This window comes from Protopterus annectens, chromosome 8.part0 (assembly GCF_019279795.1).
Source record: "Protopterus annectens isolate FY-2018-M chromosome 8.part0, PAN1.0, whole genome shotgun sequence".
In the NCBI taxonomy this organism is placed as follows: Eukaryota; Metazoa; Chordata; order Ceratodontiformes; family Protopteridae; genus Protopterus; species Protopterus annectens.
This window is the reverse complement of record NC_056741.1, coordinates 404,098,495-404,124,329: the sequence shown is the minus strand read 5'-3', so window position 1 is coordinate 404,124,329 and position 25,835 is coordinate 404,098,495. Positions and strand designations below refer to the sequence as shown.

The 25,835-nt window shown below is 41.3% G+C and overlaps 1 protein-coding gene across 1 annotated transcript in view; it reads left to right on the top strand.

Moving 5' to 3' along the window:
• PRPF3 (pre-mRNA processing factor 3) overlaps positions 1–24,854 on the top strand; it is a 1,139,821-nt gene extending 1,114,967 nt beyond the window's left edge. Inside the window, exon 18 of the mRNA XM_044079913.1 lies at positions 23,832–24,854. Within this exon, the coding sequence (XP_043935848.1) occupies positions 23,832–23,981 (150 nt within the window). The 3' untranslated portion in view covers positions 23,982–24,854. The remainder of the gene's footprint in view (positions 1–23,831) is intronic.
• The last annotated feature ends 981 nt before the right edge of the window (positions 24,855–25,835 follow it).

The following is a 25,835-nucleotide window of genomic DNA, read 5'->3' as shown; positions in this document are numbered from 1 at the left end:
CAATATCAGGATTACCTGTTAGATGATTTACAGAAAACATTGGCCTCTCCTGAACCTTTAGACAGGAAGTCTTTGCAGGAAGCTGTACATAATTCTCAGCAAGTCAGCAATCACTTTCTGCAGTGTGGATATGATGCATTGGAAGCTTCATGTAGGGCAGCTATGACAGGGGTGGTCATTCGTAGACATGCATGGTTAAAAGAACAACCTCTACCAGATCATGTTAAGGCAAAACTTCTTGATGCACCTTTGGAAAAGAACAAGCTTTTTGGTACTAATGCTAAAGATGTGTTAAAGTCCATCGAGGAAAAAGCAAAATCTGTTCAGACGGTCAAAGATTTCCTCCAGGTTCAGCCACCCAGATTCAGCAGGAATTGGCCTTCTAAAAACTGGTCCTTTCCTAATCCTGAAAGATTTCAAAGGGGTAAAAACAGGCATGGCCGAGGAAGAAGACAATACAGAGGTTCTTACAGGGGACGACAATGGCAACCAGCAAACCAAAGAAGTGACACAGGGGTCTCCCCTGCCCCACAGGGACAATCTCAGTGACTTTCCTCTAGTTCCGCTGACCAAGGAGCAAATAGAAGCTCCCTTGGGCGGAAAATTATCTCTGTTTTCAGACAATTGGCACAGATTGACAAAGGACAAATGGATTTTGGACATTATAGACCAAGGTTACAGGTTCCACTTTCATACCTTACCAAGAAAACAAGGCATGCCAAACCTACCACAAAACCAGAGGGCAGAGGCTATCAAGCAAATTTCTCTGCTTGCTCAGATCAAAGCAATAGAAAGAGTTCCACAACAAGAACAAGGCCAGGGGTTTTACTCAAGACTGTTCCTTGTTCCAAGAAAAGAAACTCAATGGAGACCAATACTGGATTTGTCCGCATTAAACACTTTTCTCATAGTACCAAAGTTCAAAATGCTGACTCTACAGCAACTCCTTCCCATGCTGGGCAAGGGGTCTTGGCTGATTACTCTGGACCTCAAGGAGGCATACCTGCATGTCCCTATCAGACACAGCTGCAGAAGATACCTCAGATTTCTTGCAGGGCCAGAGCATTATCAATTCTCAGCATTGCCATTTGGCTTATCTACTGCCCAGAGTATTTACAAAATGCCTGGCTTCAGTAATTGCTCATTGCAGGCTCCAGGGGATCCAAATTTACCCATACCTGGACGACTGCCTCATACAAGCGGACGACAAATTGATTTTGACAAAAAACGAACTATGTCATACAATTGCTACAGGCTCTGGGATACACAGTCAACTTCCAAAAGTCAAGACTTCAGCCATCCCAGCAAATTACCTTCTTAGGAGCCAATCTAGACACAGCCTCTCAAATGGCTTACCTGACAGAAGACAAGCAAGAGAAGTTAACTCATTATTTCAAAGGTTTGGCAAAACTCACCCAGATGACTGCAAGGGGATTCCTACAGGCCCTGGGTTACATGGCATCCTGCATTCTCCTGGTTCCATTAGCAAGACTACACATGAGAAAGCTTCAATGGTACCTAAAAAGCCTATGGTCTCAGCACAGCAACAACCTAGAGGCAACCATACCGCTCATTCCCTGCCTACAAAAGGAATTCCTATGGTGGGCCTCGGTAAGCCAGGCAAACACAGATATGTCATTCAAAAAACCTCAGATAACACAGACCATGACCACAGACGCCTCAGACTTTGGATGGGGGGGGCGCACATGGAGGGCAGATGTATACAAGGACAATGGTCTCCAAAGGAAACACATCTGCATATAAACCAAAAGGAAATACTGGCAGTAATGCATGCCATCGAGGCCTTTCGACAACAACTTCAGCAAGGCCATCTACTGATACGGACAGACAACACCACTGTGATGTGGTACATAAACAAGCAAGGGGGCACCCATTCCTACCCCCTTTACAGACTGACAATGAATCTTTGGGAAAAATCACTGAGCCTAAACATACAGTTGCAATCCCAGTTTGTTCCAGGCAAAGACAATGTGCTGGCGGACAGCCTAAGCAGGAATTTCATAGATCCACACGAGTGGAGGTTACATCTGAAAATCTTCACACAACTCACTTCGACATGGGGCAGGCCAGAAGTAGACCTATTTGCCTCCCACCTCAACCATCATCTACAAAAATTCTGTTCAAGGACATATCATCCACAAGCTTGGAAAATAGGTGCTCTTTCATTCAACTGGAACTTTCTAAAAATCTATGCATTCCCACCTCTGCCACTGATGACCACAGTATTATTAAAGATCAAAGCAGAGAGGCCCAAGGGGATCCTAATAGCTCCAGACTGGCCAAGACAACACTGGTACCCACTACTACGGAGCATATGTCACAACAAAAAGTGGGCCCTTCCCCAATGGCCCCTACTTTTGACTCAACACAACTTCAAAACAGTGCATCCAAACCTTCAGACACTGCAGCTAACAGCCTGGGAGATCCCATGAATAACCTCAATCTATCTCTCTCCAAGGAAGTCCAGCGGATATTAACAGAAGCTCAAAGACCATCCACCAGAAAGGTTTACTTAGCAAAATGGAAGAGATTCAGCATTTGGAATACCAGCAATGGACATGATGCATCATTATTGAATATCCCACTCATCCTGGAATATTTGGCAGATATGCTACAGAATGGACTCTCATATTCTTCCATAAAGATACATGCTTCAGCTATCTCAGCTAGATATAACACTGATCCGCCTGTGTTTTCACATCCTCTGTTAAGGCAATTCCTCAGGGGAATCAAGAACATTAAGCCACCAAGAAAGGCTCCAGTGCCAGCTTGGGACCTCAACTTTGTCCTAGAAAAACTGACTCTACCTTCCTTTGAGCCAGCAGCTTCAGTGGACTTACAATTTTTATCATGGAAGACAGCTTTCCTGTTGGCAATTACCTCAGCAAGAAGGGTTTCGGAACTACAGGCCCTAATGGCAACACCACCGTTCATAATCTTTCACAGAGACAGGGTCTCCTTAAGAACCAACCCTACTTTTATGCCAAAGGTGGTATCTAGGGTTTCTTTAAATCAAGCTATTCACCTGCCTACTTTCTTCCCCAATCCTGAGAGCAAAGGGGAAGGACTGTTGCCTACCTTGTACATTCACAGACAACTTCGCTACTACCTGGACAGAACCAAGACCAGTAGGAAGTCTGATCAGCTTTTTGTAGCTTACGCCCCTGGAGTACAAGGAAAAGCAGTTTCCAAACAGACTATTTCAAAATGGATTGGACATTGCATCAGATTTTGTTATTCCTTCCATGGGAAGAATGTTCCAGCCAATGTCAGACCACACTCCACCAGAGCTACAGCCACCTCTACAGCATTCTTAAGAGGGGTGCCTACAAAAGACATTCTAGAAGCTGCTACATGGAGCTCCGTGCATACATTCTCCAAACACTACAGTCTCCCTTTATATTCCAGATCCAGAGCAGGCTTTGCTTCGGCAGTCCTGCAGGGTTTGATTGCCACACCATCTCTTTCCTAGAGCATTCCTCCTCCCCCAGCTAAGCTATGGTATTCAACCCATATGTTATGACTGCAGTTGCATTCTTGAAGGACATAGTACAGTTTTGTACCTACCATAAATGTAGATGTCTGATAGATATGCAACTGCAGTCGGATTTTCCCTCCCTCCATACCCCTCTATGCCTTGGGTCCACTCCTATCCCTGTTTCTCTTAGCTGGGGATATCTGTTATGGTGTATCTGTTTATTGCTTACTTATTTGTCTGGAATCCTGTTTTTGTCTTCCAATTTGATTACAGCCTTCCTTGGAGGGCACCTGGCATCTGGGGCAAGAAACACTGAAGAAAATGGCGTTGGCTGATGCTTATGTACTCCAGCCGCTCTGACGTCGGAGAGAAATGCGACATCGGACCCAGACTTTGGAATCCGGCCGACCGAGGGCTGCCTGAGGCAGGACAACCCATATGTTATGACTGCAGTTGCATATCTATCGGACATCTACATTTATGGTAGGTACGAAACTGTACTTTCCAGATGCGATACCCAAACGCCTTGATCTTCTCTTATAATGAAAATAAATATACGGTCAACACCCCAAAAGAAGCAAATGAGGCTTTTCTTAAAGCCTTCAACAACTCCCCTGTTCTGTAATGTGCCTCTACTCTGGAATATTTCTTTAATACTTTCACTATAATTGCTGGAGTCTTGAACATAATTCTTCACGCACCGGATGTATCTGCTCTGGTCCTGGCTTCATTTTGCAAGGTGGCTGGGCATCTACAGAAATGTGCAGGGTTGTTGGTCCCATATCCCTTTGGGATCTTTCTGTGCGACATTGGTTCTTTGGTTCAGCTGGGTACCTTGTTGTATCCAGACTTAGTGTCTTGGGGGATCTTTATGCTGGGTGACTTCCTGTGGTTCCCATGGGGTATGCTGCTCCTATGATGCCAAAACTACTAACTGTCTCTTCGATACGCCAACTTCCAGCGTTATGACTGACCTGGATCCGCTTACAAACTAGTAAGCTATCAATGGCTCCTCGGATTAGTCATATAAACCATACGCTAATTAATATTGGTTGATTGTTAACTATCCTTTCTGCACTATGAGCCTGGCTTTTTTTGATAACTTAAAGGGTTGTTTAAGCTTGTAGACATTCGCCGCGATCAATGCTGTACACATGCTTGTTACGCTTCCTTTCAGTTCCAAACAATAATTTATAAGGATGCCAGTACTATATGTGTCAAACCCTTGTTGTTTGTTTATTGATGCATCTGGTTAGTATGTCCCGTTCTTCGGCGATCTAGTGCAGATAAGGACATGGTTAAAATAAGAAGCCTGACATATAGGCAGAACTTGAGGCGTTAAAATTAAAACCAATAATTTCATTAAAATGTTGTATAGTTCTTACTTATGGAAAACGTTGCCTTACTAATTGACCTCGTACAACCAGCATCATATTTACTTATGCTTATTAGCTAACTTGTATCCTTTAACTTGGATGTTCGGGGTCCTTTGTGAGTTATTTATGTTAGATTTTGCATGTATGTTAGTAAGTTGCAGATATGTTGTTCATAGCATAACTAAGACTAATTCACATTTTATTTACCTCTGCTGCTTCAACAGATACTGCATTTGCTCAGTCCTAGGTTTTCTCCTATATTACCTAGTCATATTTGTAGTTACTGGCAGCTCATTATTTACTGCCTAGATAGATTATTGTAGTAGGAATAATCAGTGAGTTATGTTATGTAGTACTAGTTTTATAATCATATATGTACACATAAGCTTGCATCCTATATGAGTTCAAAGCCTATGTCTTCCATCCTTTGTCTGTATCCTATATTTATCTTTATCGTCATTCTCCTTTGTCCTTTACCTTTAGTACTGTGCTATAAGCTTTCTGTGCATGGCCTTTCTATTGTTAATTCGGCTGCTTGCATAGATAAATAACAAGCGGCGATTTTTATTTTTTGTGTTTTATTCTTACTTTTCTTTGTCTTCTTACTAGTGTTTCTCCCGTCTGCTTCCCAATCTATCCGCCTACTAACTTTCTCCAAGCATCAACCACTACCTAAGTCTTCCCTTATCTTTGTCATTATACAACTATTTCTGGCTACTCTTTCTTTATCATTCCTCAGTCTCTAGTGGAGCTCATGGATGCTTGATATTAGGGTCCTAGTATGATCTATTTTTGGATGTGGATTGCTTTGTATATATGTATAGTGTTACTTATTGTAATTTTAGTCCTTTTTAGGACTTTATACATGACAATTTTCTACTGTGTGTTTTCATTGTTAATCAAGGTTTACTGGAACTTTTGTTATTTTGCTTGTATTCCTTCACTCATAGGGGTGGTGTGGTTAGGCACCGGGGTAGTTTTGAAGGACTACTGTGCTACCATTTCTATTATTATTATTATTATTACTATCAGTCTCCTCACCCTACATGATGTTTTGATATGGCCTCTCACTTCTAAATACCTAACCTCAATGACTATCCTTTTCCTTCCTACATGTAAATATCCTCTTCAAGGGTAAGGTTATACTAAACCCCAAACTTATAGTTTCCCTTTAATTAGTGATTATGGTGTGGTCTGTTGACTCGTGGAATGTTAGAGGATTACAAAACAAATCCAAAAAATCTCTTCTCTTTCACTTACTGTTTAAATCTCAAGCTAACATATGTTTCTTACAAGAAACACACATGTACAAAGAGGACTGGGCTAGAGAGGGAAAAAAAGTGGATAAAATCCATCATCTCTGCAGGTGATAGTTCCAACTCTAAAGGGGTGGCCACTATAATCAAAAATGATTTTCATGGGGTTATCCTGGAAGAGAAGTCTGACAAAAACGGTAAATGGTTATTTCACCTCTCAATTTCCTAACCTCAATAAACCAATCCTCTTTTTCAATCTCTACGGCCCATGTACTCAACAACAAGTCTTCATCCTAGAGATCTGTAATATTCTTTCTGCTTTTCAGGACCACCATATAATTTTAGGGGGAGATTGGAATGCTGTTATAGACCCCAGTATAGATCGCACCAGCAAATCTCCCACATACAATTTTCAAGCATCTCTAGCACTAGAGGATTTAATAAATGATTTTAACCTCATTGACCCCATTTCATTCGGTGGACATCTATCTAAAGATGAAATTTACACACATTATTCGAAATGTTATAATACATGGTCACGGTTAGATTTCTTTCTAGTATCCGATTCCCTCTCTAATTTCAAGATAAACTTCTCATTAGAACCTAGATTCTTCTCTGATCATTCAAGAATCTCTCTCAAGATTAGACACGATCCAGGGTCAACTTCTCTCCCCCGATATAATAACTGGACTTTGAACAGCAACCTGCTTTCCAATAAGGCCATAACTCAAGAAATTACAGAAATACTATCAGACTTCAGCTCTAACCTTGAAAGGTCACATATTCCATTTGATATCCAGTGGGCCGCCTGTAAGGCCAGTCTAAGAGGTCTTTTAATCAACAAAGCCTTCTATTATAAAAAAAACTCTACAAAAATAAGTAATCTAAGCTAATCTCGAGGATTTCTGATTTAGAAAAACAACAACGGCTAAATCCAGACCGTAACTTACACAAAGAAATTAGCAATTCTCAAAAAGAACTACTAGAACTTCATCAACAAAACTTTTCCCTATCTGAACAAAAACTTATTGCAACTTATTCAGAATGGGCGCAAATCCCCTCTAAAATCTTGGCAAGAATAATAAAAATCAATCAGGGCTCCCCCAGAATCTCCTTATTACATTTCCAAAATAAAATATACAAGTGGGACTCTTAAATAATACAACTTTTCTCGTCCTTATACTCAGATGTTTATTGTAGGAAAGTAGACCCCTCTATTAACCGGTATATGGATAACTTTCTGAATTCTATTAAATTTCCCTCCCTGAATGAATCTCAATGCTCTATGCTTTCTGCTCCCTTGAGTCTCCAGGAAATCCAAAATGTTACTGCAAGTCTCAAGGTAGGCAAACCCCTGGCCCGGACGGCTTTACAGATGAATTTTTTAAAACCTTTAATCTGATAACCTCCCCCATCCTTTTGAAGGTATTTATATAATAAAAAATGGAATATCTGATTTACACTGGAACACCTCGAAAACTATTCTAATTTTGAAAAATAAGAAAGACAAAGCTGACCCCCATAACTATCTGCCTATTTCATTAATAAACATTGATGTTAAGATCCTAGCGTCTCTCCTGGCGAACAGATTGAAAAGAGTTATGCCCTCTTTAATCTCCTTGGAACACGCTGGCTTTATGACCCATAGACACACATGGGACAATACTTTAACATTGGACTCCCTAATCCACTTCACCAAAAAAGAGAAAAATCTGATCTATGCACCAACTTTAGACGCTTCAAAAGCCTTTGACAGGGTAAACTGGGATTTTCTATTCCAAATCATGGCTCATTTTAGTATACCTATCGCCTTTTCTGATATGATTAAATCATTATATAAAAATACATACACATATCTATGTAACAACAAAAACCTATCCAAATCAATAAAGATTACAAATGGTACAAGACAAGGCTGTCCTTTATCCCCTTTTCTTTTCAACATATTTATAGAACCATTCTTTCTATAATATTGCCCAGAACACCTTTCATGTGATTCCCAAAGTCCTAAACACTAGAATATTATTTTCTGCCTTTGCAGATGACCTTAACCTATATTTCCAACTTCCTAACACTGACCTTAGTAAAATAATTAATTCTATTAACAAGTTTTCAAAGGCCTCAGACTGTCAGATTAACCACAAGAAATCGCACATCTTTCCTATCAATCCTGTGGGTCACAAATCTAACTATTTTCCTGATTCTCCCTTTCAGACAACCTTTGACATTAAATATCTTGGCATTCACTTCGAACATAACCAATTGTCTATGCTCCAAAATAATTTGCCCAGAACTTGGTCAAAAATATTATAGGACCTTTGTAGATGGGAACTAATGAACTTATCTCTCTCATCCAAATCTGCGATAGTTAAGATGAATATACTTCCCAGACTCCTTTATCAATTTTATGCCTCAGATCAGATAATATCTAAGTCTTTCTTATCAAAGAATCAAAGATTAGTAAAGAATTAGCCAAATTTATCTGGTTTCCTAAATCAGTCAGAATTTCGTACTCTAAATAATCTTCCCTAAGAGTAAGGGCGGCCTCGGTCTACCGAACTTTCAATTGTACTATACAATTATTTGTGCTAATAGAATTCTGTCTATCTCAAAACTCAATCATGGAGAGTATAACTCTTACCCTACCTGGATCAAGCTATGGTATCGACATGTTCAAGCCAACAAAATTAACCCTGTCGCTCTCCCTTTTCTTTCCCCAGATGCTATCAACAACTTTAAGTTATCCAGCAATCTAAAACATAAAATCAGAACTTTTCAAATTCTATTAAAACATATTAAACTTGATAGTGTTCTTCCTCTACTCCAACCTCTCCACTTAAATCCCAATATTAAAATGAATAATCTGTTAATTAATCTTTCTAACTTTCCTCTCATTAAAAATATTGTGGTTTGGGATAGTCTTAAATACAGAAATTAATCACTTACCAATCTTCACATAATCCTTAAGGTTAATAATAAGTACACAACTATTCTCCGTCAATTATGAGAACTAGTCGCATCAAAATTCGCCCACCTCATAGTCAAAAGTCAAGATATCACCAAGCTGGAGGTAGTCATCCAAACTCTTTCGAATTCAGAGAAAATGCTCTCTAAATCGTACAATCTGCTGATCTCCATAATACAACTCAGACTGCCTTTTCTGTGGTTATTGGGACAATCATAATTCACATCTTTCGGAGAAAAAAAAGCTTTCTGCCATAAAAAATACCTTAGATCTATCCCCATTTAAAAAACTTATTTACACACAATTAATGATCAACAACAACTCTTACTATACTCCCTCTGTCTTAAACAAGTTTGACTTGTCCGTGTTGTTCCTTCCCAAGTGCCGATCTTCTACACGTTCTTTGGTTTTGCAGTTACTCACATAAGCTTTGGTCCTCACTGAAAGTCAGTCTCGAGAAAATGGAATACCATAAATCGACCCTCTCCTGGGAAATAGCGATTCTTCATATACTTACTGTAAATCTTTCTAAACTTGATATGCATGTACTTGTTACTCTGTACTCTCTTATGAAATTATATATCACCAAAAACTGGATAGATCGTACCAAACTCTGTTGGAATAACTTTAAGGAAATGGCTCTTGCATACATCTCAGCACAGAAATTTATTACGAAACGTCTCCAGAAGGTTGCCCTCTTAAGAAAAGTTTGGAAAAGGGTCCTTGACCTTATCCTTAGTGAATAACAACCCTAACACCTTTATTTAGAACTGAAATGTATCTTACACTTCATGATGAACCATTATTTATACTGTTATCTCTGAGAACCATGTCTCTCTCATCCTAATTTATCTCTTTCTATGGTAGCACACTTGCTAGTTAATTTGTACATACTGTATATACTTTAGTATGTTTTTCAGGTTTTGTTTGTTTTTCAGGTTTTGTTCGTTTTATATGTTTAATATGAGTTCAGTTTATTCGCTCATTCATGTATCCATGTTATAATATTGGTTTTCTGTTTTCTTTCCTGTTATTCTTATGAAATAAATAAAAAGTTATTTGGAAAAAAAAATAATCTGAGAATATAAATGATTAGGTCATCTTCTGTTATGGAGACACTTTATATAGCTGTACTTCTCTAATAATCTGCCCCCTTTTAGAAGTAGAAACAAGCCTGCCAAGTTTGTATTGTGATTTTTTGATTATCTTTCTAAATAGTATCATAAAAAATATGGTCCTGAATTCTTATCTTGTTTTCTGTAATGACTTGGTAGAGTAAATGAAGTTAGTTTAACAAGTTCCACAGAAGAGCAGAATATGTTAAAACTTGTCTGCTTATTGGCAGCAACTTGTGTGAGAGAAATCTGCTGGATCATTGGAAGGGTATTTTAACACTGACTGGAAAATGTTTTTAGTCTGTACCCTAAGCCAGGACTAAAGTGTTTCATGCTGTTATTCTAATCATTAGAGCTGTGAGTGATGGCTTTAACTGGGATGTCATTGTGTGCAAATGGATGGAAAACACAATATCTGATGATGTCAATATTCATTCTTGACATATGAGTTTGGTTCTGACCTCTCGGAACTGATTTGGCCATTGTACAGCTCATGCCAGCCAAAAAACTCTCAAGCTAAGGCTGTACCCACAATGCCCCTCTCCATTAACCCAGATCTCATTTGCCTCTCTGAAAATTAGATCAGCTGATACTCCCCGCTAAGTGCCTTAATTATTGATTTCTATTAGACATTTTTGCTAAAGTCTATTTTTATTAATATATTTGATATATTTTCTCTATTTTCTTGTGTGTAAATGCTTCTGTATTAGTCTGCCTACCCCCTTTACCTAACAATATGTCTCGTTAGTATCACTAGTAACTTGTTTTTTCCCCCTATTTTCTTTTTACCTTTCGGCAACTCTTGGATACCATTGTTGGTATCTGTTCTCTTCCTTTCCTTACCCTTTTAGCTAATTTTTTGTATACCATTGTTGGTAGGCCTTAACTTTTAACAGTTTTTCTCTGCCTTCTTCATCTGTCTTTTTGTGAGTGTGAACTTGAAATGGCGGATAAACAAAAAGGGACATCTGGATTTAAACAATATCAAGAATGTGGCAGAAAGATGCCAATTCAGATGGGCATCTTTCCTGCGTATGCTGTGTGGATAAGCCCTATCTAGATACTGCATGTAAGATTTGCCAGGGTTTCAGTGCCCATATACTAGCGGGGCAGCACACTCAACTTATTTTGAAAGGCTTGATAAAATGCTCCTTCGAAGAAGCCCTGTCTAGCCCTGCAACATCTAAATTGTCAAAACCTGACCCTAAAAAGAGAAGCCATTCTGTGCCGACCTCGCCATCGACACAAAACTTAAAATTGCACAAGTCGCCGGTTCCATCTATGCCTTCCAAACCGAGAACAAAAGTACCTAAAATGACTGATAAGTTACCAGACTGTTCAGACTTCATCAGTATCAGCAGTTACTCCACCAATACTGACTACTTCGGCACCGACCACTGCGACCTCTTTGGCACCAACAATGTCTTCTGCACCAGCTTCACTCACCTCTCATTTGGTTGCAGCTTCTCCCTCTGCACAGCAACTTGCAGTGCAGAAAGTCAAGACATTTACACCACCCAGGACATAGATTGGTGGACCAGCTTTTGGCAGCCAGGGGTCTCCCCGCACCTATACAGACTTCTCTCCCTCCCAGAGCAGAGGTATATTCTCCAAGGACTCCATCAGACCTTCCTCTTTCAACTGCCTTCCAAAGTTTGGAGTCCACCACTTTAACTTTCCCGGTACCAGCTGTCTCTGTGCCGATGGTGGACCTTACCTCAGCACCGGGGTTGTCTCTGATGTCCTCAGCACCATTGGAGCCATTGCACACCCAGGACTGTGGTTTGGCAGTCAGTTCCGAGGGTTTCTGTATGGTTCCGGTTGTTTCTTCAGCACAGTCTTTGGCTCTCGGTACCATTGCAGTTTCGATTCCTCCCCCTGCTCCTGTTCTTGATGGCGGCTCATCGGAGCGAGGTGCGACTCCGCTTCCGAGGTTGTATTTCTCTGTTCTGGGCTGCCATCCCTCTTCGGTTGGGCCTGCCTTCCAGATCATGGAAAGAGCTTTAGCTTCAGCAGGCTTCCCAGCATCAGAGTGTCACATCTATATATCCTCTGGTTTGCAGCTGTCACGATCTATCATGTCTGGACAGCTGGCACAGATCTGCAAGGCATCCATATTCAGGGTCCCTCTTAGGAGTCTTCCTCAGAAATTTCTGCTGAGGAGCCACTCCATAAGAGGACTTGCAAGACTAAGCATCTAGATTCTCCTGAAGAATCTGTCATGGAAGACACATTGCAATGAAGGGGAGGGTTCCACCCGGTCACCCCTGAAGATGTCTCCTTTAGCGACATTCTAGAAATCCTGAAACAGAGGGGTGATTGGAAGTCCTCAAACCCATTCTCTGAGGAGTCTGTGATCTAGCAGTAAATGCTATGGTGGTGGCAGCCACCAAAAAGGAACTTACCGAAGAGAGTTCTACTGTCCATCCTCCTAACAGAGAGTCTAGGACAATGAACAGGTTTGGGAAGTGGGTCTTTGCATCATCGCTATTAGGTCCTTGAATTTCTTGGCACACTGTACTAGACTGCAACGGGATCTGATAACTGAGCTTTAAGACACCCTTGCAGGAGCTGTGTCTGACTCAGTTCGGGATAAGGTTGCTTCGCAGCTTACCACCCTGGAGTCTATCTCAAACTCTTCCATGCGGCTCATTTCTCATGCAGCATGAAGGGATGTCTAGGGCAGTGGGTAAAGGCATTGCCATAAGGTGCCATGCCTATATGCGCTTGTGTGACTTCATGGAGTCTTTCAAGTCTTTCTTCCTCAACGCTCCTGTTGACGGCTCCTCTTTGTTTGGCCCTAAAATTAGAGAGACACTAGCCAGGTGTGAAAGAGACTGAAAGACCCTTTCTGCTGTAGGTGTTCATTTTTCTTCTACTCAACAATCATATCCTAAAAATCAGAGGAGTGGGAAGATGTGGTTCAAGAAATCTCAAGGGCCTTTTTGTGACTCATGTGATGAGTACTCCACTGGAAAACGCCCTCTCCTTGGCAGAGGGTGACTCTGTAATCACGGCTCCAGAGATTCCTTTTCCGGACAACCCTACCAACGCTCCTGAATGGAGGCCCAATTTCTTAACTCTGGAAGCAGTTGGATGAAGATTTTCACTGCACCAAACAGCCTAGCTCATGATGACTTCAGATAGTTGGATGCAGAGAATTGTCACCAGAGAGGTTACCACATTCCCTTCAGTCTCTTACCAAAGTTCCAAAAGCGAATCCCCAATGTTCCACCCAGTCAGAGGGATCTAGCAGCAGTAGAAATTCAGAAGCTGTTCCAAAAAAGTCATCCAAGAAGTCCCACCAGACCAAATAGGATCCAGATTTTATTCAAAATTATTTTTAGTGCCACAAAAGACAGGGGACTGCAGACCAATTCTAGATTTCAGCCTACTGAACAAATTTGTACAACAGACAATTCCAGATGGTCACTTTTCAGTCTGTTCTTCTCTTTCTGGAGAAGAACAGGTGGATGTGCACTAAAGATCTTCAGGAAACATATTACCACATAGAGATGGACAAACGCTCCAGAATATATCTCCTCTTCCGGTTAGGAGCCAGTCATCACCAATTCCAAGCCCTGCCCTTCAGTCTCACCACAGCCCCCAGGATGTTCACCAAATGCATGGCAGTGGTAACAGCTCACTTGAGACTGAGGAGTCAGAGTGTTTCCATACCTAGATGACTGGCTCCTCGCTGCCCCCACCAGGTATCTACTGCTTTATGCCACATCTCGCCGAGGCACTAGGCATTTCAGTGAACAAGGAAATTTCACAGTTGTCTCCTGCACAAGATCTAGAGTTCATAGGAACAAGACTGAATCCAGTTTCTTGTGTAGCCTTCCTCCCCCTCCACAGGCTGATAAAGTTAAGATTGCAAGTTCAAGCAATCATTTCCTGAAACAAAATTCCTGCTCACCTGGTACTTCACTCTTGGAACCATGGCAGTGACTGTAACCTTAGTACCCCTGGTAAGATACCACATGAGGCTTCTTCAGTGGCTCTTGGCATCCCAGTGGTTGATTTTAACTCACCCAGTGTCTCATCCAGTTCTGATAAATCACTGCAAAAAGGATTTATCCTGGTGAATGAAGTCAGAAGAAAATCTATGGTGTCGCACCTTTTCTCCCTCTCCGTCCAAAGCCGTAGTGACGACGGATGCTCCCCAGATTGTGGGGGGGGGTATTATCTGGGAAGTACTATTCAAGGCACTTGGTCCTTGCAAAAGACCAGTTTGCACGTCATTCTCCAAGAATTGAGGGCAGTGCTTTTAGCGTTGCAAGCATTCCAGTCTGCCCTTCCATTGGGGACAGTTGCAATCCAATCAGATATGTCAGTAGTCTGGTACAATAACAAGCAGGAGGGGACCAAATCCTACCCACTATATCGGGAAGCCCTCAGGATTTGGCAATGGGCTATTGCTTCCAACCGGTTTCTGATAGCAACACATATCCCAGGAAACTCCAACATGATTGTGGGCAAATTGAGCAGATGCATCGTCCTGTCTCATGAGTGGTCTCTCAACCACAATATAGCGATGAAGATCTTTCGTTATTGGGGCCAGCTTTGCTGCGATGTGTTCACTTCTCCGATCAACAACAAATGCACCAGCTACTTTGCCCTAATTCCCCCTTACAAGGAGTCCCAGAGAGACTCTGTTCTCCTCGATTGGCTCCTGGGACTACTTTATGCCTTTTCCCCTACTCCACTGATTCCCCAGTTTGAGGAAAGCCCAAAGGTTGAGAAGCAAAGTAATTCTCATTGCATCCTATTTGACCCCGCCAAGTCTGGTTCATCTTTTTTTGACCATCTGGTTCACCGCCTTTGGATTCTGGACCCATCTCCAGACCTGCTGTCTCACCCACAGGGCTTGGTGCATCCCAATCTCCAAACTCTCAAGATGACTGCTTGGTATCTCCAATTCCAGTAATTACCAGGCAGAATAACTTGCCCTCTTCAGTACAAAAGATTCTGTTGGCTTCCTATAAACCATCCGCTAGGAAACTTTAACTTAGCAAATGGAAAAGATTTTTGATTTGGGCCTGTACAAACAGCATAGACCCCATTTCAGCATCAGTTGATAAAGTCCTGGAATATTTATTGCCCTTATTTGAATCAGGAGCCTCTATTTCCACAATTAAGGTTCAGTTAGCAGCTATTTCCAATTTTCATAATGGATTTGATGTTCTTTTCTTGATGGCTCATCGTTTATTACAAATTTTTCTTAAAGGTGTTTTACAGCTTTTATTAAATATACAAAAAGTATGTTTTATCCTCCAGACCAAATTAATTGCTAGCCCTTGTTTAATTTCTATTTTTAAGTAAAGCACTCCCATCACATACGTTAGTTTGCCCCTTCCCATACTGTACTTTCTAACAGCAGTCTCCCTTTGCAAGCTGTTTCAGCTATTTGAAAGCCCTGCTATTTTTCTAGTATTACTAAACCCTTTCTCCTAGAACTTGTGGTCTTTCTAAATCCCACATACTCCTGGTTACAAGTGTTTATTTTGTTTCAAAAGAAAGGTATGCAAAACAAGTAAGTCCAAAGTACCTACTGATTTTCTTATTGTTTCAAAACATTAGCTGCCCCCCCCCCATTCTGTACTGCTAACTGAAATCTGTCTTTAGATGCTGTACTATTTGTATGCTCTGCTGTTTCTCTACTTCTGCTAAACCTTTTCTCTTATAAATTCTTGTCTTCCTAATTTCCACATAACTCCTTGGTAAAATTGGCTTATTTTATTTCAATAAGACAGGTATGCAAAACAAGCAAGTCAGAGTAACTACTGCCTTTTCTTATTGTTTCTGTAGACTTGCATATCTGTGAAATCAGGGCCAGCCCTTTTCATCATACTATTGCTATCCACCACTTTTCTGGTCTATTCTGATCCTCCCCCTCCCCACAAGAACAGTTGCAGCCTAATCAGGGCCAGTCCATTTCATTATAACCTATAAACCTACTGATAGCCTTCCTTCATCCGTTGCCCGCTACGCTCCCCTTCCTTCCCCCAATTCCCTCTCACCTCCAGTGGTCCTACCTTTATTACAAACAGTAACCCCTCCCACCCTTCAACCTATAAAATCACCACACCTATACTTCCTCCTACAACTTCTAACTACTATCCCTCCTTTTCAGCTAATATGTACAAGCACACCATACCTATAGTCACTGCATGCACACTCCTTGCATACATCCTTACCAAACCTCCACCATTCCTGCACTCAACCACTACCACTGTACCACCACACACACCACCACTCATATCCCACCTCTACTCTACTACTGTCTCATCAGGTCAACAACCTTCCCAATACACCCTCTATATAGACTACAGACCACAGTACCTAAACTAAAAACAACCCTTCAACTAACATAACCCTACCACCATACCTATTGCCCACAGAACGCAATCAAAAAACTTCCCTTATAAGCAAGCATATACAGAAATTGATAAAACTAATAATCTCATCCATATCCAACCTAGCACTCAGTGGAGACATCCATCCTAATCCCTCTATCTCCAACCCCTCTCCTCATAATCAGACTACAAACCACATCTCCCAAAGCACAGCCAATAGAAAGCCAACCAACCTCCTTCTGATAAGCCTAAATATTAGAAGTATATACAACAAGGTGCTTGAATTCCATGCCACCATAGACTTCTACTCCCCTGATGTAGTGATCCTTACAGAAGCATGGTTAAAACTACACATTACTAATGAGCAAATCCTCCCTGCTGGTTACAATATACTAAGAGTAGACCGACTAAACAAAAAAGGAGGTGGTATAACTATAATATTTAAGCAGCATCTAGACATCCAGATCTTAAAGTTAGCAGCTCCCCAAATAGGTAAGGAAGAAATAATATATGCCAACCTTAAAATAAACCAAAATAAAAAAAACATAATAGGTTGCTACTTCCCACCTGGCCACAACATCCCTCCACCACCTACCCCAAGAAACTTTAATTCTAGGAGACTTCAACACTGACTGGCAATCCTACTGTAGCAACTACCCAACCCGTCATGTAAATCTTCATGGCTTCACCCAACTAGTCCAGTCACCTACTAGAATAAATAACTCCAACAAACACACTACCCTTGATTGGATACTAGTCAATAAGAGCCCCCAGTCATATATAGCAAGCTGCTTATCTGACAGCCTCAGTGATCACTTCCCAACCTTCTTACTAAGAAAACACCTTTATAAAGCAAAACCCATCATCTACCGTTAAATATGCAAAAAAACTAACTTCAACCCTCTCTCATTCAGCTCATCCCTAAAAGACTGTAACTGGCAACCTCTAAAATACGTCAAACTAGATGACGCAGTTGACTACTTTAATAAAACATTCCTAAGCATCCTTAATTACCACGCCCCCATAAGACATTCCCGAACAAGAGCCCAACAATCCCCATGGCTACAAAAAACACGAAGTCTGAAATGAAAAACGGGGATAAAGCATGGGACAACTGGCGCAAAACCCGCTCTACTAGGCAAAAATTCCTAGAGCTACGCAATAGAACCAAAAAGCTTATAAAACAGGACAAAATCCAATACTACCAGTCTGCCCTTACCTCCTCCCAACATAACCCCAAACAATTCTGGTCCTCAAACTCCATCCTCCACCCTCCACCCAGGTAAACTACGTACACCCACTCCTAACTTAACTTACTCCTCCGAAAATATTCCTACCTCTTTCAACAATCACTTCACACAAACCGTACTATCACTAGCTAGACAACACAGCCCCCCCATAAACCCACACCATCAGCTAGAACTAACAATCTCCCAACTAGCTTCTCTTTCTCTCCTGTTCCTACCTCAAAAATAAAACAACTACTAACTAAACTTAAAACCACCAGATTAGCCGCAGACAGGTGAATACATTCAACTTGCAGCTGACGCTCTAGCCTACCCCGTATCACTCGTGATTAACAGATCTGTGTCAGAAAGTTATGTTCCTACACTATGGAAAGTCTCACACATAATTCCCCTACACAAAGGAGGCCCCTCCACAGATCTAACCATTTACCGCCCCATAACTATTCTCTCACCACTCTCCAAAATACTAGAGAGATGCATTCATTCTCAAGTCTCAGATCACCTCCTTGCTAACATCCTCCTCTACAACACGGTTTCTGACCTAACCATAGCACCACCACCGCCTTACTCTTTCTCTAACACTATCCTACAAAATAAAAATGCAGGTTATCTCTCCTCAGCTACCTTCCTAGACCTCTCTAAAGCTTTCGATATGGTCCCACACAAACAACTCATCTCTCTTCTCAATAACCTATCCTTCTCTCAACCAGTCATCAACTGGTTTCAGAGTTACCTATCTGACCGCCAACAAGCAGTTGTTTGGCAGGACAACCTTATCCCCCAACTACCAGTCTCCATAGGAGTTCCCCAAGGGTCCATCCTGGGACCCCCTACTCTTCTCTATTTTCACCAATAATCTAGCCTCAGCCACAACACATGGCACACTCATACAATACGCAGATGACTCAGCCATCATCTGCACAGCCCACTCCCTACTAGAACTGCAAAAAGTCACATAGGAAGCATTTTCTTCTATTGAAACTTGGTTCTCCAATGTCCAACTAATACTCAACCCAAACAAAACAAAATTACTAATCTTCCAACCCACCAAACTTACCCTAGACAGCGCTCACTTTAACATCACAGCAAAAAACACCACCACCATCCATCCTACAGAACGCACCAAATTACTAGGAGTAGAAATAGACAATAAACTGAACTTTGACATTCACATTTCCATGACCATTAAAAAAGTGCAGAAAAAACTAGGAGCATTATATAGAAATCAGCAACTACTTACCAAAGCAGCTACAATTTCGGTAGCAAATTCTCATCTTATCTCTACCCTACTCTATGCCTCTCCAATATCTACTAACCTTAGACAATGTGATCTAAATAAGCTTGAAACCTGCTACAACAAAATCGCCAAATTCGCCACAGGGGCTTCCTACCGTACTCACCACTGTCTCTCACTAGCAGAACTGGGCTGGCTAGAGCTCCCCCACCTCCTTCAGTGGTACCAACTCACACTCGCCCACAAACTGATAAACCAGCCACTAAGTCCCATCCCTCCAGAATCTACTCCAACCCTACATAACCATGAGACCACGAAGATCCAGCCACAAAAACCTCCTACAGGTCACAAGAGCCATTAACTCTGCTGGAGAAGCATTATTCTCCTGCACTATAGCCAAACTGTGGAACTCCCTCCCATCCTTAATTACCTCTGTAACTTCTTGCACCCACTTTAAATCCTTACTAAAATCACACTTCAAAACTTGCCAGATATGCCCTTGCAGCCCCCCCTCTAATACCATTCACTCACCCCGCCCACTACCTCTCTCAGCCCCCTATCAACAACCTACTCTTAGCAAGTTTGGCTACTCATGTTCCCAGCTACCTACCATATAATACTAACTTCTTGTAGCAACAACTGCTAATGGCTATTATGTAACTCAAAAACAGTTTGTATCAATTGTTCACTGATGAATCTCAACTACATTTTAACCATGTTTAGTATATGTCACCATATTTTGAAATTGTACTATGCTCTACAGCTGTTTTACATCTGTTTTACATCTGTTTTCTTCTTGTCTTGTGTCCTTAACTGGACTAATGTCTGTATTTAAATGCTATGTTTAACTGTATAATGCAAATAATAATGTGGAGCTTTTCTCCCCGGGCCTCCGCTGAAAATGGACCTGTGCCAGTGGGACTCTCCCGGTCAACAAATATAAATAAATAATAAATAAATATAACAGCTAAATCCCCCATTCAAAGATACTATAGCGCCATGGAAAATGACTTTATCATAGGACCATAGAAGGTCACTAAGCTGTTGGCCCTGAGGGCCCTTATAATCCAAGCCAAGAATTTAACCCATGTTTAGACAAGTCAGCACACAGAGCCCAAGGGTGTTTTTTTCTATTTCCCATCCAGTTATCCAGGTTGCGCTTAAAAAGGGATAATGAGGTACTCTGCTTGATATGGAGAGGGAGTCTGTTCCACAGATGAACAAGTTTCTGGGACATAAATTTGTCCCGCCAACAAGTCCTATTGATATCACAGACCAGGTTGAGGTTGCGTTTATGGGTTGCTCGAGTGGAGCTTGCCTTGCAGATATGCAGCAGTCCCATCAAGGCAGGGTCTGAGATTACTTTGAATGCCAGATAGAGGTCACCTGTGAGGAGTCTGTATGAATCTGAGTAGAGGGACAGGGCTTTTAGCCTGTCTGTGTAGGGTAGGTGTTTGAGGCCCTGGATTCTCCTGGTAAGGAACCTCTGTGGTCTCTCCAGCTGCTGCATGTGCTTTGCGAGGTACATGCCGAAGGGGGCATTGTACTCGATGTTTGACCTTATAAGGGAAGAGTACAGGGATCTTATAACCTCTTTGTCACTGGATGAGATACACTTACTTATGAGGTGGCCCATGTAGAAAGCTTTCCGTACAACAGAAGCAACATGGTGGTCAAAAGTCAGGTTGCTATCAACCTGGGTGCCCAAATCCCTCATTACTGCTTGTGTACTACAGATGTTATTAATGTGTTATGTGGGGAAGTCACTTTCCCCAAAGGGATTGATGATACATTTTTTGGTATTCAGCTTGAGGCCATGTTTTTGGCACCTGTCATTTGTTTGGGTGAGACCCTCTTGGAGGACGTCCACATCACTTGGGGAATTGATGACTGTATCCAGCTTACAGTCATCTGAAAACTTGGTCAGCCATAGCCCACTGGTTTTGGCCTGCACCTCAGAGAAGTATATCCTAAATAACAGAGGCCCCAAGACCAATCCCTGGGGTATGCTGCTCATTACCGGGCTACTGCTTGAGGTGGCTTTCCCTATTTTGATTAGGTGGGTTCTATCAGTGAGCCAGTTTATTGCCCATCTGGTAACATATTGATTGATATCTAGTGGAGAGAGTTTATCTACAATGCCCGAGTGGGGAATAGTGTCGAAGGCTTTGGCCCGGTCAAGGTAGGTGGTGTGCACTGTCTTCTGCTCGTCCATGGCTTTGGTGACTGTCTCAAAGAAGGTGACCAGATTTAACAGACATGACCTCTCCTTGACAAAACCAAACTTGTGGAGTCGAGTGTTTGGAGGTTGCCAATGTTTCTGTTAATGAGGTCCATGATAATCCATTCCATGGCCTTGCAGATCAGGCTAGTTAGCCTGATGGGTCTGTAATTTCCTGGATCGGTGGACACTCCAGCTTTGTGCTAAAGGATGAACAGTGGCTGTCCTCACTCGGTTGGGACAAAGCCAGTACTCAGGCTTTGGTTGAATAGGGTGCCTAATGGTGCTGCAAGTTCATGCCTGAATTTATGTAGGATGCAGTCTGGGATGTTGTCGGGTCCCATGGAGGCTGTATTTTATGCCTTTGAGAGAGCAGTGATGACCTGTTCCGTAGAGATAAGAGGTGGGGGTAGGTACTGGGGATGTCCTGATGTACTGATGGGGGGGGGGGGGTGGCATGGGAGAAGTTTTCGCTGAATCTGTCAGCCAGTAGATTGGCTATATCTACAGCATTTGTGTATGTGTTGTCCTTGACCAACAGTTCTGAACAGATCTGGGTGCTTCTTTTGAGATTGCGGACATATGTGAAGAAGGCCTTATGATTGTCTCTAGTAGATGTGGCCAATTTGGACTTGAAGTTGGCTTAGAAGATTTCACTAGTGCTGTTATTTGCTTGTTCAGGCTAAGGAGAGATCGCTTCCAATTGGGCACCTGCTCCTTCTTGGTCCTGGACAGCAATTTTTTTCCTTTTATTATATAATTTATTTATTGCAGATGTCCACTAGGCAGGTTTACTCTTCCTTGCAGAGGATGATTTTGTCCTGTCAGGTATTCCTGATTCCATGCATCTATATAAATGCTCGTATAGTACTTTGGTGTAGATTTGGACATTGGTGCCAGTTCCTACAATGGGGGAAGGGGCTATGAAGCTGTTTATACCATCCTTCAGGAGGTTGTATTCAGCTTTGGAGAAGTTTTTTGTTTGACCCTAGCTAGAGGGGGGTCAGGGGAGATGGTGACTTCGAAAGTGACCGCTTTATGGTTGGATTTTACCAGGGTGGATGATACCATAGGGGTGCTGCAGTGGGTTACTCATGGTGGTTAATACCAAGTTCAAGTTATCATGTTTTGTAGAGGTATCAACTAGCTGTTCCAAGACATTTGCATTGATAAAATTGAGGAATCTCTGGGCATTTGTGTTCTGGCATGAGTAGTTTTTCCAATCTATGATTGAGTAATTAAAGTCACCCAAGATCAGGGTAAGGTGTTTTACAATGCCTAGTTTGTCAGCCCTTTGAGCCAGCAGCTACTTGCGACCTCAGATTTTTATCTTGAAAAACCCTCTTCCTGGTGGCTATCACATCTGCCAGGAGAATTTACGAATTACAAGCTTTGTGTGTAAAGCATCCTTGTATCATGTTTCACAAGGAAAGTGTGTCTCTAAGAAACAACCCACCCTTCCCTCCCCAAAGTGGTATCAGAATCTAATATCAATCAGTCTATAGACTTGCCAGTCTTCTTTCCAAAATTTTCAAACAAAGGTGAATACTGTTTACATTTGCTGGGCATCCACAGACAATTACGTTTTTACCTGGACAGAACAAAATCTTTTAGACAATTAGACCTTTTCAGGACCCAGATTGGGAAGACCTATAAGATAAGTTACCTTATCAAGATGGCTGAGAGATTGTGTCACATTTGTGTACAGTCAGAATAAACTCAAACTACTTTCTCCAGTTAGAGCACATTCCACCAGATCTGTTTCCACTTCAGCTGTCTTTCATTCCAAGGAATGGAAGAAATATGTGCAGCTGCCACACAGGCTACTCCTCATACCTTTTATCACTCATTACAAATCAGATATGGTCTCCAAGGGATGAACGTCTTTTGGCTCTGTGGTACTCAGGAATATCCTTCCTCAGGGCTACCCAGGATCTAAAGTAGCTGGGGACTCTGTCCCATCCGTCAAGAATCAACGAAGATTGACAACATCAGATAAAGAAGTTATGTCCTTACAGAATGTTCCCTCTGTGTTGTCTATCTTCATTCATTCTTGACATTACACCCTCCTGTCCCCTCCAAGAGACTTCTGGATGATTGGACCGTGTTCTGGGAGGTTATAGGGTTATACCTTAGACAGGACTTCTGTCTTTTCTATACTAGGCTGTAAACTCGATCTGAGGTAATGATGAGAGGGGCATTGTGGGTAGAGCCTTAGCTCGAGAGTTTTTTGGCTGGCACCAGTTGTATAATGGCAAAGTCGGTTCCAAGAGGTCTGAACCGAACCTGTCAAGAATGACTGAAGATCGATAACAAAGATGGAACATTATGTTAAGGACATAACTTCTTTATATTTCATGCATGTTAGCATTGTTTTAGGTGAAGTAAATTACATAAGCTACAGTAATTTAGTATGCTGGATATGTGCTGACCTTTTGATATACAGGTTTTCTTAGGTGTTTTCTAACAAAGCTTACAGTGTAAAAGTTTTAAAATTTTCAGATTTGCACTGATACTCCTGTGTTGTAGTACTGACATTTCCTCTCTATATATTTGCAGGGTACCGCAAAAGAAAGAAGTTTTGGTGAAATGAAATTCAAGCAGTGCCCAACAGAGAGCATGGCACGAGAGCATTTCAAGAAACATTCAGCAGAGCACTACTGGGACCTGGCCCTCAGTGAATCAATACTAGAATGCTCAGATGAATGAGTGGGTTAATATAGTGTAGCCGGTCTACTTGTACTTAAACACCAGAACCATTGTTGTACATCACTGAAGCAGGACCTGACACAGCTTTATCTAAGTACCATACTGAAAGACAAGCTGTCGTTGACCACTTTTAGGCATCATCAAAGAAATAGTTAATATGCAGTTGCCCATCTGTCTTGAAGATAAGGCTTTACAAAATGTTATCTTATTGGGTGGAGCAAAGGAAGTCCTCGTGATGAGAAATTCTAAGTATCTTGGGCCTCTGAAGAACAGAAACATAGGATTTACCTATTTCTGTGTGATGGAAATTGCCTGCATTTCTGCTATTTCAGGAAAGCATATCTGATTTATCTGAAAAATATTAACTTTGTCAACTTAAATAGAATTGATGTGCATCATTGGCTTGTTTTCTTCAAGATGCTGGTAATTCAGTGTAAAGCCTGGAAAACTGCAGCAATGTGCAGCTCCCCCCCACTGCACTTAATCTTTTAATTTTTTTTTTCTACAGGTGGTTATAGTTAGCTTTGGAATCCAAAGTGTCTGAGCTTGTTACAAGAAGACGGAAAACTGAGACTTGGGTTTATCTATGTATTTTATATATATATATATATATATATATATATATATATATATATATATATACACACACACACACACACACACACACACACACATACATATACCAACTTGCAGATTTTTAGTACTCAGAAGGATAGTTTGTGCAAAACTAAAGCTGAGACTAACCAGGCAGACTTAGACCCAGTTTTGAAACTGTTACTTGTATAGCAGGGATCTCCCCAGATGAAAATTTGTACAGAATTTGGGTTATCCAACCAACCCATGCATATTAAATAAATTGTTTTACACAAACAAGATTGTATGCTTATCTGAATGCTTCTGTGTAAGTTTTCAAAATGTTGATGTGTGGTTATCTTTCAAAAAGGTAAAACAGACATTGTGTAGGAATATCTGCTTATGCAAGCAGCATGTTATGCAGATTATTGTTTAGACCTTCAGTGGTTTCATTTTCATAGAAGCAGTTGTCACAGCATTTGCAAGGTTTTAACATGCTGTCACTGACACTGGCAGGTAAGTTTTTTTTTTCCAGTTTAAGATGCTTTTCAAATCGTGTCCCTCACATCATTGACTTGAGCTGACAGGTGAGAAAGCCAACTTTGCAGCTTTTTCTTCCTTATTCCCTTTTGCTGGTTTTGAGTGTAGCATCTATTTAATAGGTTCATAGTTGAATACTAGGCTAACTGCCCTGAAGGGCTATTTTAAGCCTAGCCATTAACCTAAGATTAGAATGAAATCCTGTACCTTATGAATATGAGGCAAATACCTTAACCATTATGCCATACCTACTTATATGGAAATTGTCTCCATTTCCTTATGTCAGCCAGTTTTGGTTTGGCATCACCCAATTTTCATTCCAGCTGAGGTTTGTTGTTTTCAGGTAGCTTTTGTGTTGGCACCACTAAGGACGATTAAATGCCTCTATGAGACTGTGGTTCTCACTGGCTTAATTTCTTTTTCATGGACTTGCATTGAAAGCACAATTTTTAGTGCTACAGCTTTGTGGTCTTCAGTGGTCAACATAAATCAGGAAGCCTTAGAAATGGTTAAGATGCAAGGAGGTTTCTTCCTATTCTGTACATTGTGAGAGAAAAAGCTCAGCCAGGTTTTCATTTATTTTCAAAATAATAAATTAGGTCACAAGTACAGAGTGAGAAGAAACCATTTTGCAGGCCCTCTGCCAGGCTTAATTATTGTGATTTCCTCTTCTCATATTCATAGTCCAACACATTTTTGAAATTTCTGTAGCTGTAATGCGTGGAGGACTTAAACCTGCAG